At 38.4% G+C, this 18,715-nt stretch overlaps 1 protein-coding gene across 1 annotated transcript in view; it reads right to left on the reverse strand.

Moving 5' to 3' along the window:
• Nucleotides 1-12,590: 12,590 nt before the first annotated feature.
• Nucleotides 12,591-18,715, reverse strand: part of GUCA1C (guanylate cyclase activator 1C) — a 51,451-nt gene continuing 45,326 nt past the window's right edge. Inside the window, 2 exon segments of the mRNA XM_037812187.1 lie at nt 12,591-12,660; nt 13,483-13,639. Of these exon segments, the coding sequence (XP_037668115.1) occupies nt 12,591-12,660; nt 13,483-13,639 (227 nt within the window).

Here is an 18,715-nt window from a genome sequence, read left to right on the forward strand (position 1 = left end):
TATGGAGGCTAAGCAACACCCTCTAAAACAACCAGTGGGTCAAGTAAGAAATTACAACAGAAATTAGTAAATAACTCAAGGCAAATGAAAATGAGAATGCAACATATCAAAACTTATGGAATGCAACAAAAGGAGTGCTGAGAGGGAAATTTATTGCCCTAAACACCTAGATTAAAAAAGAAGAAATAGCAACAAATGAGGAGATAACTGCTCACCTGGAGGAACTAGAGAAAAAACAGCAAACTAACTCCAAAGCAAAGAGGAGAAAATACATTACAAATATTAGAGCAGAAATAAATGAAAGTGAGAACATGAAAACAATAGAATCAAACCAAAAGTTGGTTCTTTGAGAAAATCAATAAAATAGATGGACCTCAAGCTAGGCTGACCAAAAAAATAAGAGAGAGGATGCAAATAAAATAAAATCACTAATGCAAGAGGGAACATAACTGCTGACCCCGAAGAGATAAAGGAGATAATGAGAGAATATTATAAACAACTATACACTAACAAACTAGGTAACTGAGATGAAATGGACAACTTCCTAGAAAAGCATGAAATAACACTGACTCAAGAAGAAATAGACAAGTTCAACAAAACAATCACAAGAGATTGAATTAGTCTTCAAAAATCTCCCAAAAAAGAAAAGTCCAGGAATAGAAGGAAACTTCCTCAACATGATAAAGGGAATATATGAAAAAAAACCACAGCTAATATCATATTCAATGGAGAAAGACTGAAAACTTTCCCTCTGAGATCAGGAACAAGAAAAGGATGCCCATTGTCACCATTGTTATTCAACATTGTGTTGGATGTTCTAACTAGAGCAATTAGGCAAGAAAAAGAGATAAAAGGCATCCAAATTTGAAAGGAAGGAGAAAAACTTTCACCGTTTGCAGATGAAATGATCTTATACATAGAAAATCCCAAAAAGTCTACAGCAAAGCTACTAGAGCTAATAAATGAGTACAGTAAGGTGACAGGATACAAGATCAACACACAAAAATCAGTAGTGTTTCTACAGAGCAGAAAGGAGCAATCTGAGGAGGCATCAAGAAAAAAATTCCATTTACAAAAGCATCAAATATTAGGAATAAATTTAACCAAAAACATAAAAGACTCATACACAGAAAACTACAAAACATTGTGAAAAGAAATCAAGGAAGATATAAGTAAATGGAAGGACATACCATTTTCATTATTGGAAGACTAAATATGTGTAAGATGTCAATTCAGATCAAATTGATTTATAGATTCAATGCAATACCAATTAAAATCCCAACAACTTGCCCTGCAGAAATAGACCAATAATCAAATTTACTTTGAAGGGCAGGGTGCTCTGAATAGCTAAAAATATCTTGAGAAAGAAAAGTGAAGTGGGGGCTTTCACACTACCTAACCTTAAAGTATATTACAAAGGTACAGTGGTCAAAACAGCATGGTACTAGCATAAAGACAGATACACTGACAAATAGAGTTGAATTGAGTGTTCAGAAATGGACAAACTTAACTTTGATACGGCAATCAAGTCAATTCAACTGGGACAGGGCAGCCCCTTCAGCAAATGGTGCTTGGAGAACCACAGAAAGAGGGTGGAGATTGGGAATTTGATGTTGAAAGAGTACAGAATGTTCATCAGGATTTATTGTAATAATCCAGAAATGGATAGCACACCACTATCTGATAGTAGCACCACTGCTGCTGCTACCAAATTTTTTTTCTATTTTATTTTTTTCTTTATTGGAAAAGTTATGGGTTATACTGTAGATATAATGAACAAAGCTGAGTGTGAGTATAGTTGAAAGAGGAAGGTTAGGGGCATATATGACACCAGAAGGATAGATGGAGGATAAAAACTGGGACTGTATAACTTAGCAAAACCTAGAGTAGACAGTGATGGTGATTAAATGTAAAAATAAAAGAATGTTTTTATATGGAGGAGGATAAATGAATGTTACCATTGCAAGATGTTGAAAATGGGATGGTATATGGAAAAAATATGGTCGGTGTAAACTTGGGCCTATAGTTAACAGCAACATGATAATATTCTTCCATTAATTGTAACAGGCAATATACCAAAGCTAGATATCAGTAAGAGGAGAATATAAGGGAGGGCTTTGGGATTCTTGTTATAGTGGTCGTTGTATCTTTTTATTTTTTTGTTCTTTACTTTTTATTATTTTCCTTTTCTTCCTTTTTTTGTGGAATTTGATGTGGTAGTGAATGCATAACTATGTGATTATACCAGGAACCATTGATAGTTCACTTAAGAACTGATTTTATGGTGTGTGAATAAAACTGTTTAAAAAATAAACAGAAAGATACAAGTGCTGGAGAAGATACGGAGAGAGAGATATATACATATTCACAGTTGATAAAGAAGTAGAATGGTGGAGCTCCTCTGGAGCTCAGTGTGGTAGTTTCATAGGAGGATGGTGTAGGGCTGCATATGATCTTGCAACCAGTTATTTGAAATATACTCGGAAGAAGTGAAAGCAAGGAAATGAAAAAAGACATTTGCACTGATGTTTTTGGTGGCATTATTCACTATTTGCAATGATGGAGGTGGCCTAAGGGTACATCGATGGATGAACAGAGAGGTGAACTGTTGTGTTTACATACAATGGAACACTTAGGGGCTGTGAGAAGGAATGAAATTGTGAGACATGCAACCAGGTGAATGAACCTTGAGGACATTATGTTGTGTTAAATAAGCCAGAAACAAAAGGACAAATATTGTAAAGCCTCACTAATATAAACTAACAATAATAAACAAACACTGAGAATTGAATTCGAGAGCACAGGTTATAAGGGGATAGATCAGGGGTAGCGATTGGGCAATTGATGATTAAGGAGTACAGAATTTTCAATAAGGTTTATTGTTAAGGTTTCCAGATTGTAGATTCCTACAGCAGTCACATCTATTCCTGAGTTTTAACTGTTATTTCTAAATTCTGAGATGCTGAGTTCTTTGTATATAAGCTGGTAGTTCCTTTGAAATTTGGGTATCTGTGTGACACCTGAGACACAGAGTTAGAGTACTGCAGCTCTGAATGTCAGTATTATTCCATACAGGAACTGTTCAAGCTGAAAAAGAGATCAGACTACAATTAGAGATATGAATGAAACAGACTTGGTTAGGACTTAGGTAAATTACAATACAGGGTAAAGGATGATATTGTCTATATTTTAAAACTTCAACTTCTGTGTGAGACCAAACGAAGAGAAGTTTATTTATTACAAAATTTATATTTTCTGTAGCACACTATCTAATTTAACCTGTCAGTTCAGCTTATTTAAACAATGTAATTACATGGAACCTAGAATAGGGAATGAGATCTTGTTATTCTGTACAGGCTAATGTAATACCTCAATACATCCCAGAATATTTTGGGCAGAAAATAAAAACATATTTGCAAAGTTCCCTTGAGGGACTGGGGAAAAATATGTAACTATTAAATTTCCCACCTTGGGAATTCCTGATAGTCTCTCAGGCATTAGGGAATCCCAATTTCATAAACCAAGCCCATGATCTTGAGGCTTGCCCTTATGAAACTTATCCCTCCAATGGCAAAGCTAAGCCTACTTATAATTATGACGTAGAGTCACCCCCAGAGAACTTCTTTTGTTGCTCAGATGTGGCCTGGATCTCTAAGCCAACCTTCCCCTCTCCCTGGGAGTGACTCCCAGGGGTGTAAATCTCCCTGGCAACATGGGACATGACTCTCAGAGATGAGCCTGGCCCTGGCATCATGGGATTGAGAAAGACTTCTTGACCAAAAGGGGGGAAAAATAGAACAAAATAAAGATTCAGTGGCTAAGAGACTTCAATAGAGTCAAGAATTCATTTTGGAGGCTATTCTTATGCATTATATAGATACTCCTTTAAATTTCCAGTGTATTAGAATAGCTAGAAGGAAATACCTGAAACTGTTGAACTGTAATCCAGTAGAACTGATTCTTGATGATTGTGCAACTGTATAGCTTTTATCATGTGACCATGTGGTTGTGAAAACTTTGTGATGACACTCCCTGGATTCAGTGTATAGGCAGATGAGTAATAAAATATAGACAAATATATAAATAAATATATATATATATATATATATATATATATATATGTATATATGTATATATATATATGGGTATGGGATGTTTTGGGTGTTCTTTTTCTTTTTATTTTTTTATTGTGTTTATTTTATCTTTTTTTTGGAGAAATGAAAGTGTTCTCAAATTCATTGTGGTGATGAATGCAGAACTATAAGACGACACTGTGAGTCATTGATTGTATAGCTTGGATGGATTATATGGTGTGTGAATATATCTCAAAAATTGCATTTAGTAAAAAAAGTTGCTGAAAAAAAATCTATTCATATTTTGAGAAACATTTGGTTCCCCATGGTGGCACATCATTTTATTCTTTGGGAATATATTTTGAACTAGTTTGTAGTCAAGTGACGAGAGTGTAGCTAAACAAAAATCATTTTAATAAGAAAACAAGCAAACCAAAAAACAAAACCATCAGCCAGCTCTGATGATATGATGATAACATTATGATATTTTTGTGTGATCAAGAAAATTCTTGAAAAGTAATTTCAAAAGCATTTTTTGAATGTCAGCATCAGTTGGATTATATGAGCTCACATGGAAACTAATTTGAAGCATGTTAGAAACAATTATTTCCCCATTATGACACTTGTGACATACTGAAGGGATATACGGAGTGGCAGAAAGACTCTGAAAAGAGAATATGAAAAACTCTGTTAACTTTTTCATTACTAAGATGTGTAACCATTGGCAAGTTTTGTAATTCCCCTATTCATTCAACAAATATTTCCTGAGTGCCTACTATGTGCCATGCTCTGTCGAAGGGCTGAGGACCTGTTAGTAAGCAAGAGCCAAAAATCTTTGCCTTGAGGAATTTTCATTCTAGTGGAAAGAGACAAAGAATAAATAAAATCAGACTTGACATAGTAAGATAGAAGATGATGAGTACCATGGAATAGAATTAAGTAGAGAAGGGGCATAGGGAGTACGGGGGTGGAAGGAAGGTACATTTGCAATTTTAAATAAGTGGTTAGGAAGGCCTTACTGAGAGTGTGACGATGAGCAAAAGCTTGGAGAAGGTGGAGAAAAAGCCATGTTGGTATCTGGTGGAAAACATTCCAGGCAGAGAATGGCAAGAAAGAAGTCCCTGACGAGAGCGTGCCTAGTGTGTTCAAACAATAGAAACAAGGCTTTGTGTGACCAAAGTGGAGGGAATGAGGGGAGGAGGAGTAACAGATGGAGTGGGAAGGAGAAGAAGAAAGGAGAGGAGGAAGATTATGTAAGGCCTTTATGCCAGTTTGAATGTATTATGTCTCCCAAAAGCCATTATCTTTGATGTAATCTTGTGTGGGCAGACCTATCAGTGTTGATTAGATTGTAATTCTTTGAGTGTTTCCATGGAGATGCACTCCACCCAGCTGTGGGTGATGACTCTGATTGGATAATTTCCATGGAGGTGTTAGCCCACCCCTTCAGGGTGGGTCTGAATTAAATTCCTGGCAAACTATATAAGATCAGACAGAAGGAGCAAAGAGCTACAGCCAAGAGGGACACTTTGAAGAAAGCACAGGAGCTGCAGATGAGACACAGTTTGAAGATGGTCATTGAAAGCAGACTCTTGTCCTCTCTCAGACAAATATCCCAAGTGCAACTAAGAGTGACGTTTTTGAGGAACTGCAGCCTAGAGAGGAACGTCCTGGGAGAAAGCCATTTTGAAACCAGAACTTTGGAGCAGATGCCAGCCACATGCCTTCCCAGCTAACAGAGGTTTTCTGGACACCACTGGCCATCCTCCAGTGAAGGTACCTGATTGCTGATGTGTTACCTTGGACACTTTATAGCCTTAAGACTGTAACTGTGTAACCAAATAAACCCCCTTTTATAAAAGCCAATCCATCTCTGGTGTTTTGCATTCCAGCAGCATTAGCAAACTAGAACAACCTTGAAGGCCACTCCAAGAACTTTGGCTTTTGTCTTGAGTGAGAGTAGAAGCCACTGGAGAGTTTTGAGTGACACGGTCTGCCCTATGCTTTTGTTAGATCACTCTGGCTGCTCTATTGAGAATAGACTGTGGAGGGGAAAAGGTGGAAGCAGGGGGAGTACTTCAAGAGGTTACTACAACAATCCAGGTGAGAAAGAATGGAAGCCTGGATCAGGCTGGCAGTGTGGGAGGTGGAAGCTTGGTAGAGAAAGGAATCAAATTCTGCATATACTGTTTACTTAATTTTCTCATAAATATTGATTAAAATAATCTATATTAATTGATGATCATAATAGCTACATATATATTAAAATTATCTTAATGACTTGCTATCAGTTTTGATATATTTCTTAAAGTGCTTACTAAAAATGTAAAACATTACATAAATCTGAAGTTTATGATCAGAAACAGTGGGACATATATGCTTGAGTAGAGGACAAGTAGGCCATCTAATTATAAGACTTTTGCCTGAAAATGGATGAAGGCTCAGTTTCATTATAAGAAAGTGGAGAAATTCTTAAACATTTGTGTAACTGACAGTGTGAGGGCCACTTGCTTGATGGATTTTAAAAGTTTTGTCCATCCAGAGTTACTCATTTATTGACAGCTGTATTCTCAAATCTCATTAGAAGGGCCAATTAAACGTGGCTGAGAGAACCACGAGATCTGGGAGTCTGGGGCAAGTATACAGCATTCCTTTAGGCATACCGGTAAATCTTTCCTAGGAAACCTTGGTTCTGTGTACCTGAGGCCTTAAAAATTCTAACAGCCGGAAGAACAAACATAAATCCATAATATGGACCAGGCACCATGCTGGGTGCTTATCTATGCTATTTCAACCTCACAACAACTCCATAAAGTATTTTAATTTCATTTTTGGGGTGGGGAAACTGAGGCTTACTGAGAAATGAATTGCTAGGGTGTCTTTGTTTGCCAGGGCTGCCATAACAAATATCACAAAATTGGTTGACTTAAACAATGGGAATTCATTTCTCACAGTTTTGGAGCAAAAATCTAAACATCAAGGTATTGGTTGGCCATGTTTTCTCGGAAGTCTGTAGAGTTCTAGGGGAGGCTCACCCTCTACCTCTGTCATGTGGTGATCTGTGTCTCTCTGACTCCTCCTTTGGTTTCTACCTACTGGGTATGTCTAAGTTCCATCTGCTCACAAAGCCTTCAGTTCTATTGGATTAAGGTCCACCATGATTCAATTTGGCCTCACCTTAACTGACGACATACTCAAATGGGCCCACACCCATGGGACTGGGGGTTAGGACTTGAACATGTCGTTGTGGAGGAATGTGATTCTATCTTCAACCCAGCGAGTAAGTGATGGAGGCTGGATTTAAATTAGTCTGCATGCATGCAAGTTGGTTAAATTTTTTCATTACCATACGAAGGAATTTTGCAGTACTCCAGCATCCCAGGATATTTAAGAGACAAATGCTATCAGATAGAGGACTGATGGATCTTATTTCCAGAGCAACGTTAGGGATGGGCCTCTCATAGAGCAGCTATGACTGCTTGTGGTTTTCACACCTGGCCATGTATCAGATCACCAGTGATATGAAATTTTATTTAAAAAAGACTTCCAGGTGACTTCTGTGTAGGCAGCCTAGCACTGGCCTACCATTTTGTACATGATGGAAAGTAACTCAGAGTTAAGTGTATGGACCAAAACAGTCGGAGGCACAGACCCATAGTTAGAAATCAGAGACTCATTGTCCCTAAGAGTCTAAAAAAAATCTGGACTTGATTAAATTTGTGTAAAATACAGATGATTTTTATTAAATTTTGTTGCTAAGAGACTTATCTTTTTAATTCCCTACATGGGGCACATGGAATTATGGAATGTTAGAGATGGAAGGGATCTCTCCCTTCAGGCTTGTCGAAGGTTACACAGTTAGTCAGCAGGTGGTGTTGGAGCAACAAGGATCTCGATCTCATTCTTAGTCCAGTCCTCTTTTCACTGAGCAATTCTGTCTCCCTAAATATTTTTCTCCATTGTAAACCATCATTTTAATGCCAAATTTTGCCTACTTACAGCTATACCTAGAAACTAACTCTAAGTATTGAAAAAGCTATTCCCTGTCCACACAGTTTTATTCATTCAGATTTCTTAAGCAAGTATAAGACCCAAGCTTGATTTTAAATGTCAGGACTTTTTTCTATTTCATTTTCATTTTTAAAGGTTATTCTAATAAAAATGGGGATGAGAAAGCAGAGCAGCCTCTCTCTAGCAGTCATATTGTTTTTTTAATGCACTAACCCTTCCTCTAGACTTCTTCATTTGCCTCATTGTCATATATTCAATTCTAAACAAAACCTATTTTTTCACCTTCCCCCATTATATTTATGTCTACACATTTCAAAAAGAAAAATGAAGAAAACCACCTAAACCGTCCTCCTGCTCCCACAGACTACTTCTCTGCTTTAAATATGAATTCTATATTGGTGAACACTTCCCTAGGTGGAACGTCCTTTGTCCATGCCAGAAAGGAGCAGCTGATCACTGACCATTGACTCGTGGGGAAGAGAAATCATATTAGAGCTCAGTCCTCATCTTAGACCAGCTGTCACTCAGCCCATCCCATCGTCTATTCTCTCTTCTTTTCTTCTTCCATATTTTGAGCCAAAGAACCAAGCCATCTGCTTCCTGGCACATCTTCAACCATACAGAGAGATGTGAGTAATATGGTTTAGCCTATATTTTTGGGTGAGGGTGTCATTTTTATAAAGATAAAAATCATTAGACTCTTTTATATCTCCCCCTTCTTCTTTTTCTCTTTTTAAAATATGAAGCATCTCCTTCCTTCAAAGCATAAAGGAATTGTAGAAAAAAGGAAAACGTGTTGGAAGAGCTATGTTCTCATTAGCTGATTGCGTAACTCTGGTTGGGCCACTGCCCTTTGGTAAATGGGAGTGATAGCCGCAGAGATTAATTAAGGCAGTTGAGGTTCTTCACATACCATGTTCCACTTGTCATGGGATTGTAAAACCATTAGGGGGAAACATGGCATTCTGATCAAGTACAATACAGCTACAACATTTAAAAAAAAGCCATTGGGCAGTAGATACTGCTTAAGCTTATCATCTGAAGGAGGAAGAAATTTACTTTAAAATATCTGGTTCATTAAAATAACATAACATTATATGTAAATTAGGACCATTTCTTTGGACTCGCCATCATGAAGCTAAATTTCAGAGGAAAACACGAAGAAGGAATAGGACTCTGAGGAGATATGCCCTTAAGAGATGGAGACTTAGGAGAAAGAATGTGTCTATTTTTTTAATTCCCTTTTTTTTTTCCAGCTCACCCAACTACGAACTAACCGAAATTATTTTGTACTTGAATTTTAGACTCATCACCTTCTCAGGGGCCACCCTCAGCAAAACCATGAAGAGGATATTTTATCATGTGCTTTTTTTATGACAAGCAACCAGAACCTTCACATTCCTCTCATCCACCAACTCATTTTCCTAAGACACCCATCAGTGTGCACCATGGAGACCTGCCTGCCCTCTGTACAGATTGGACAAAACTTTCCTTTGGAAAGGAAAGTGAGAACCCCTTTTGCCTCTCCTCTGTGAGCTCTAGAGGTCAGCTTGTGGGAAATTAGAACTAGAGTGCACTTGGGCTGCAGTGCAGCTCAGAAGTCCAAGAGGCAGCCCTAGAGAAAACGTGAAACCAAACCTGGGCAAACTACACAAACTAGTCGTGATTCCAAAGGCCATGGGCAGAGAGAGAGAATCCAAGTATGAATCAATGGGGTGACTGGAACCTAGGAAGCTAGATGCGGACTATGGGGTTCAAAGCATAAATTGTGACTGGGGAGAGGCCCCTGTGGGTGGTGACAGTGTCCTTATGCTGTCCTCATGACACACACGACCTCCTCCATCTGTGCTGGTATAGTAATTAACTATAAACTCTCAGCTCCAAACCCATCCTTCCATATTCTGCTCTGTGACACAGACCTACGGACTCCATGTCTGCTTTCCAGCTGACTCCCTGTTAGCTCAGCTTACAGGTGATGCTAGAAGGAAACTGCAAGGCAGGAGGGAGAAGGGCGGCCTTCCTCTTTCATCAGCCTTGCCTTCACAACAGCCCCGCCCTAGGAGGAGAACTTTTTTCCAATTCGTTTCCACATTCCTAGCTTCAGTTTCATCATGCGGCCTCTGAGCACCCAGTGTCCTTTCCATGGACAAGTAGGTCCCTGCTCCCTCTTTCAAACTTCTAAATTCTAATAATCCCAACCTCTTCCCTTTGCTCCTCCAGCCTAGGGGTGGTAGTTGCTTCCTGCAGTTACTGTTTTTGTGTTACTTCAGTGTCCTCTCTTTGCTTTTTCAGTCTTCTAATATCTTTTGTAAAAAATTCCTTACATTAGAATTCTGTTAAAATAGCTACTGAGATTTCTGTTTTGCTGACTGGACCCTGACTGACATTGAAGCGTGCTGTTATGGATTGCATTTGTTCCCCCAAAAGATAATTGATGTTCTAATGCCCAGTACATCAGAGTGTGACTTTATTTGAATACACGATTGTTACAGATAGAATTAGGCAAGTTAAAATGAGTTCATACTGGAGTAGGGTGGGCCCTTAATCCAGCATGACTGGTCTCCTTATAAGAAGGATTAATTTGAACACAGAGGAGAGAACGCCATGTGTCGGCTGAGGCAGAGAACTCTGTGGATTGCTGGCAAGCCACCACCAGAAGACAAAGAGAGGCATGGAACAGACTCATCCCTACAGACTCCAGCTTTGCCCTGCTGACAACTTGATCTCAGACTCCCAGCCTCCAGAACTGTGAGACAACACATTTCTGTTGTTTTAGGCCACCCAGTTTGTGGTACTTTATTATGGCAGCCCTAGGAATTGAAGACAGGTGGGGAAGCTATGCTCTTTCTTTCCCTACTGTGAACTGAGTGCCTGCTCTGCGATGGTGCTGGGTGTGTGCTCAGTTAATCCTAATAGCCAAGGGATGTGGCCATTATCCCCACATGACTTCTGCTGAGACTCAAAGAAGTCGTGTCATTTTCCCAGAGTCACACAGTACATGGTAGAACTTGATTTAAACCCAGTTTTGCTTTATCCCCAAGCCCTTCTTTTTGCATTTCAACTTGCTGTCTGATCTTCCTGCCCAAGTCCTGACTTCCCTCCTTCCACTCTTCTAACATCTGCTCCTCCTTTCTCTGAGTGGGTAGTGTGGAGGGGAGGAGTCCAGGGCTAGAGGTAAAGAAGGGTCCTAGGATAAGCCCAGAGTGCCAAGGAAAGGTGGACAAAGGGTGGAATATAATGGCTGGGGTGATATTCTCTGTTCCCTCAACAGTGGAAATAGCCAGGCCAGGAAAGGAAGCTCTGAATGAGAATATTGTAAGTGAAAGCCAAGATGGAGAACCTTGGATGAACAAGTGCAACAACAGCTGCTGCTTTGGCTCTGTTGCCCCTTCCCTAACCTGAGAAGATCAGGTCACAAGGAAAATTAGTTAATTTCAGCATTATCCTAATACCCTGTATTTGCAAGTGCTTTACAATGCACAGAGCACTTGACAGTTTAAAAGCATTCTGTCATCTGACAAAAAAATAACTCGGGGGGGTTGTTTACCTTGCTGACATCTGAGGCTTTGAGATCATGTTTCACTCTTCACTTCTCCTACTAGGAAACTCAGTTCATTGGGTCCACCTTTAGCAAGTGAGTAGAACTTTTTGCTATCATAGCTGCAATTATTTTCATCACCTTACTTGTGATTTTATTTCAACATATTTGTCCTAGTTTGCTAATGCTGCAGAATGCAAAACACCAGAGATGGATAGGCTTTTATAAAACGGGAGTTTATTTCACTACACAATTACAGTCTTAAGGCCACAAAGCGTCCAAGGAAACACATCAGCAATCAGCTACCCTCACCGGAGGATGGCCAATGGCCTCCGGAAAACCTCTGTTAGCTAGGAAGGCAGCTGGCATCTGCTCCAAAGCTCCGGCCTCAAAATGGCTTTCTTCCAGGACGTTCCTCTCTAGCAAGCTTGCTCCTCTTCAAAACATCACTCCCAGCTGCACTCACTTTTCTCTCTTTGAGTCACCTCATTTATATAGCCCCACTCATCAAGGCCCACCCTGAATGGGTGGGGCCATGCCTCCATGGGAACATCCCATCAAAATCATCTCCCACAGCTGGGTGGGGCACACTCCAAGCAAATCCAACCAGCACCAAAAACGTCTGCCCCACACAAGACCACAAAGATAATGGCATTTGGGGGACACAATACACTCAAACCGGCACAATATTTTATCTTACATTGTATATATTCTTGTAAATCTCAAAACCTTTTGGGAAAAAAAAAAAAAAACAGAATATTTCTACCTCATTCTCTACTTCCATATCTACTTTCATACATTTAAACCTTATATGTGCCTTTGTCTTATACCTACATCTTTATCCACATCTACATCTGTAAGGGAGAGATGGATAATCTATCTCCATCTTTGTAGTTTTCAGGTTGTGTGTTTTTAACCCAAATTTGAATATAAAAGCATAATTAGGAAGCTTTTAACATAAAGACAGTTCACATCTGCCCTTCAGCCTCCACTGTGTTTCTAGGAGAAAGTTTTCCATTAACAGATGTACTAATGGGCCTGTTATATAGAATCCAAAACTTTAAAAATTCTAACCCATCAAGAAATCCCATTCATCATTTAATTTTTTGGAAAGGAAATAAAAAAGTGAAATGTCGGAGCTATAATGTCAGGACTGTTTAAAATGTCAAGTGTTTGTTGTTGCATAGCCTGGCTGTCTGCTGTTCTGATCAAACCTCCAACTGGTGTAATAATTACAGATGATGCATCATATTTTCGTGCACAACTGGACCCAGATTTATAGCAAATCAGATGGAAACGTTCTCATTGCCCCGCCTGAAATGTTCTCATTTTACTACATAGTTTAAGACTTATCCTTTGGAGCAGAACATATTCTTAATTCGTGACAGCATTCAGGGTAAGGAATGAGAAAACAAGGGCAAAAAAGTTTCTCAAATAGACAAGAACTCAGTCATTTATAATATAGAGATGCAACAAGAGCCAAGAGATAGCAAACACATTTATCAAAGGCATGTTTAATCTAAGAAGAATGCTACATGTGTAGATAACATCCCTGATAATTCAGCTCTATTTCAGGTTATAGGCAAGGAAATATACATGTGAATTTTATTACGAATTGATGGACATGGGGACCAATCCTTCAATTTAATCATGTTCTAATCTGCAGAGAGACCACTAAAGTACAAACAGAAAAGCAACAACCAGCTATCTAGGGTCTTTATGGAAGCTTCTGCTGGCTTTAAGATAAGTGCTATATTCATAAGCCTATTCCAATTTTAATAAAGACCTGAAATCAACATCATGTCCATGGAGAAAATATTATTTCTTCTCTACTGAAAGTTTTGTGCTCACTAGACTTGCCTTGTCAGATGGTTTGGAAGTGGTCTCTCTCCTGTGTCTGACTGCTTCCCATTACAGATTGCTTTTAGTACATTGGAAAAGTCTAAGCTCTTGGAAACAGTCTCCAAAAGATCCTGATCATTTTCTGTGCCATTGATCAATTCTTCTAAAATCAATTCTCTAGGGAAAAATAAATGAACAATTAACAAGCGGCTTCATCCATAATACTCAGTTGCATATACTGTATATCCACTGGCATTTTTTACTGATATTCCTTTTATATCCTTTCACGGCAACTAGACTCTAAGTTCTTTTAAGATCCTAGTATCAAAAAGCATTCATTAGGCGGGGGTAGAGGTGGGGGTAGGGGGATGGTAGTGGTTATACAGATGATGAATTGTCTATTTTTATTTTATTTTTAGTTGGGAATTACGATTTCTTTAAGTTAATGGACCTGATAGTCATATACACATTTACATCTCTATACAGGATTGATTATTAAAGCTTTAATCTTGAAACTATGACCAAATCATAAGAGCATAACAAGTAGCAGATTTCTAAGATCAGGAGGAAATGTCTGTTCCCAAGGTTCTTTTCAATATTCTTCTTTCTGGGGAAATAATTCCAGGGTCTGTCCAAAGGTGTGAGAAAGCTTAAATATTTATTCATTGCATATGTAATTATTGGTCATTAGTGCTCTCCTTTTTTTGTTGTTGATCTCAAGATTTTATCACCTTAACTTAAGCTTTAAGCTTATGCTGACCAGCCCAGTGCTATAAAACTATACCTTATGCCAGGGATACTGGCAGCCATGCTTCCTCTCTACCCTTGTCCCACAACACTACTTTTCAGCATTTTTGGTCTTTATAATAAATATGCTTTGTTGAAGCTTGCAGTGTTTGCAGGGGTAGGATGTTCTACTCTGTTGACTTATATCATTCGAATTGTAAATGATGGATGTGTTCAAGTTAAAGAGGCACAGATGCAGCTCCAGATCTCAAAGAGACTGTATACAAAAGGGTTTATGGCTGGGTGGAAGGTCAGCCACAACAGTACTTCCAATCTCCAGAGAAAGTGCACCCGAAGCAGAATGTCAGAGGTGACTGAGATCAGGTATCACACGGTAGCTGTCTTTTTTAGTGAATGAAGTCATGTATCTAAACCACAATAATGATGCAAATGGAAATAACCATTTCTCTTCATATTCTCATTAGGTACCTCCTTTTTGGTTTCAATGGCTGTGGTGGTTTGGAGCTATATTTACCCCAGAAAAAATATGTTCTTAAACTTAATACATTTCTGTGGGTGTGAACCCATTGTAAATAGGACCTTTTGTTGAGGTTATTTCAGTTAAGGTGTGGCCCACCTCAATTAGGAGTCCTTTATAAACAAAGCGAAATTCAGGCACAGAGAGAGTCAGCCACAAAGGGGGCAGCCAGAAGCTGAGCATTATTAACAAAAGCTGGAAGAGAAGAGAGAGACCAGTAGATACTGCCATATGCCTAGCCATGTGTCAAGCTAAAGACCAAGGATTGCCAGCAGCCAGCCCCAGAATGCCACAGTCTTCGGGAAGAAAGCATGGCCTTCATAATGCCTTGATTTGGACTTTGTCTCAGCCTATAAGAAAATAAATTCCTATAATTTAAGGCTAACCATTGCATGGTATTTGCTTAAGCAGCCTAAGGAATAAAACAATGGCAAAATACTAAAATGCATTTTTTCAGAAGGAAGTCTAATCCTTGCTTTTTAGTTTTTCCTAATACCAAAGACATCTGTGCAAAAACCCAACTAACAACAGGTTAGCAGTAGATTCCCCTCTGTACCACAGGGAAAGTAAAACCATGGAGTAAACAGAAGTAAAGTAGAGAAGACTAAAAATTAAAAAAAAGAAAAACGGTGTGTGTGGTGGATCACACTGATGGGATCTTAAATAACAAAAGTATGACTGCCCTTTGCAAAGTGAAATCATAGCTGCTAAATTCCCAATCCAAAAGATTTTTTAAAAATTTCTAGGGGCTCACCATGATGGGAAGAGAGATGGGAGTGGAAAAGAGCTGAAGTCTATTTGGACTGCTTAGCTATAACTGTTCCTTATCACTGCTGGCTCTGTATTAGAAGGTGCTGGGGTGTGGCCACCATGACAGTTGAAAATCAGCCCAGAATATGATTTGGAAAAGAGTAAATAGATGGAATTCTTCCTGTTTTTTTATATTTTCTCAAAATATGTGTAAATTCTGTGAATTGTTTTTTTCCAAGTTACTCACTTACCCTTAAAAAAAAATTCTTCCAAATCAAGTCATCCTCCAACTATAGTAACCTAGAACATTTGCTAGTCCTGTCTAAATTGATTTTTTGGACGTTTCTCTCACTCTTTTCCCTCTAGCACTTAGTATCCTTTCAATCATTCACCAAATATTTATTAAGCCCTAATTACCTTTGCACTCCCACCACTGCCACAACCATCATGACTGACCACGTGACTGAGATGGGTACTCAGTATACATGCTGAAGAACTTCTTTCTTTCACCTGTTCTTCAACATTGCTTCTTAATCCTCTTTAATTTGACTGTGGATTTATGCAAAATAAATTAAAAGGATGGTTTCTGGGTCTCCCTAGAAGGTATTACCTGTGGAGGTCCAGAAGCTTCCCATCAAGGAATCTACCAGCAAGGGGTGGTAGCCAGTAAAAGATGGTTGAGCTAGGGCTCAACTCAGAAGGACTTAAAGTGATCATTGAGTTTTGATTATTTTGTTTTATATTTAAAGATGTTTCATTTTTTGCAGGTCATAACTCAGAAATTATACAATTTCATTTTTGTATGTTGAAATTTGCATATATATATATATATATATACATAATTTGTATCTATGTTATTTAGGGTGGTTTGTTATGTTGAGAGACATACTGTCTGCTCCTGGGGATCCTGAAGTTCAGTGTTATAAGCACTCTTCCATTACTACCAATTTCAGCAGTATCGTGGGTGACAGGGAAAGTTACTCATGAATATTTTCTCTAGTCTTGCTTCCGCATTCTGGTTATCCTGATGGTATTCCTGAATCATCCATTTCTTCCTACTCACATCTTTCGTACCCTTTAAAGCAAAGCAAAGCATCCTCAGCTCCCAAAAAAGCCAAAGTTTACTGCACATGCCCATATTTGCATTTTTGCCCTAAAGAAGTCAGCCCAGTTTTAAAAGAAATCAGCCAGTGTAAAGGAAATTTTTCTTCCCATTCTTGTTTCTAATTCCTCTTAATTAAAATTTCATGAAAATTTGTGCTGTGGCTGGGAAATTAGCAAAGATGGGCTGGGGGATACTCAGGCGATGAGAATGAGCACATTTGCAAGAGGGAGAGGGTGGCTGGCAAGGTAAAGATTTTAAACAATGCAAGTTTTGAATTCATTAGCAAGGTGGCACTAGAGGCATTCAGCAAAATTTTATAGCAGAGTTTTAAAGTGCAGAAGTTTCCCCTCTGATTTGGGAAACTGCCTCCCTCTTCTCTCCAGGTATTCCCAGTTTGATTCAATGTGACCCTCTTGGCTTTCCATAATGTTCCAGTCTAAAACCCTGACCTTTTTGGTTAGCCACTCAATAAAACATCTTCCTTAATGCTCTGTCCCGTTTTATTTTACCCAAAACATCTTCTTGATAATCATCGCCGTTCATTTCCTTTTCGGCCTCATTCTGTCTCTGTTTCACTTTCTCGGCTTATTATTATGAGCCAGTGAAGTCTCCCTTCTTCCAGTGCTATTTGGCGCTATGTTAAATTTGTCTGGGCACTTTCTGCACTTGATATTGTGAACAGCATTTTATAAATCTTCCCAAATCATGTCAAGAACTACTACTAACCGGTGCATAGATTGCTATTCCTTGGTAGTAAAGGCTGCAGAATCCCATGCCTAATCATTTATCCTGACTTGTCTTCCTTTCCTCTCTGGTTTCACTTTTCAATAGTATTGAATATTTTCTTCAGTTTTCTGTGTTTATGGTTCTTTCAGGCTCTCCTTCCTTGACGCCCTTGTTCATAAGATAAAAACAACTCATTTGTTGAATTATAAAAATAATGTACGCTTATGGTAAAAAAGAAATCCAAACAATACAGAAAAGAATAAAATGAAGTGAAAGAACCCCCCTCCAAATTCCCTCTGGCACCCCAGTTCCATCTTCCATAGATAATTAACTACTGCTAACTGATCCTTGTTTATATTTCATGGAGTTTTCAATGTATATGCTTTTATGTGTGGGTATATAATGTAAGTTTTCAAATGTTTTCCTAATTGCCTCTTTTTCTACAGATAGCATTGCATATTGTCCTTGTTCCTTCTTTATTTCCTTTCTTCCTTTGCTTTTCGTAAGACACCTTCTTATTCATTCACTTTACAGCTGTTTATGGAGCACCTACTATGTGCCAGGAATGTGTGAGGGCACAGAAATATCAAAGTACACAAAACAGAAATAGATCTTGTCCTCATGGAGCTGAAAGCATTCTCATCTTTTTATCTTTCTAGCATCAACCCTACCCCTATCTTTCAATTAATCTTCTAGCTGTCTTGCTAACCACTAAGTTATATGCATAGAGAACATTTAATAACTGTTGGGTATTTTCCTGCCCCAGTGGATTTTGACAGTGGCCATTCTTTTGCAAACAATCTACAACCAAATTGAGATTTTCACATATGTTCAAGATGTTTCTCTGTGTGCCGTGATCTTTATCTTTGGTTTCAATGTTCATTAGATGATCAATGAGTTGTTTGGTTTTTAATTTGAGAATTGTTTTTAATTGGCATATAATCAACATGTTCCTGATATAATTTAATCACACACCTCTATTTCTACCAACACTGATGTTTGGATAACAGTGTAACAATTTAAAATTATATTGGAGGTAGACACACTTAGGATTGTACAAATGTGAATAGACATTCTTCTCTGCTAACTTCTCCTTTATGCATGAGTGAAGTACTTTAGTCTTCTCTGTCAAGCACTGGCAAAATCCTTTTGCACTTCTGCAAATATCAACCTTCTAAGTCTTTATTATTGTTTTCTTTCTTGTCCTCTAGTGCACTGGGCTGTCTCTTTCCAACAGTACAATTTTTAACAAGTCTTTTTCTTGATACATGGAATGACCCAGCTGTCTCTTGATGAGATGATATAACAGCTTCCAATTATTTTTATATAAAAGTAAATTCCGTCACTTTTAGCTCTGTGTATGCATTTGCCAAGCAGCAGCGATTCATTGTTATTCAAAGTGCAAG

The sequence above is a fragment of the Choloepus didactylus genome, chromosome 1 (genome assembly GCF_015220235.1).
Source record: "Choloepus didactylus isolate mChoDid1 chromosome 1, mChoDid1.pri, whole genome shotgun sequence".
Taxonomy (NCBI): domain Eukaryota; kingdom Metazoa; phylum Chordata; class Mammalia; order Pilosa; family Megalonychidae; genus Choloepus; species Choloepus didactylus.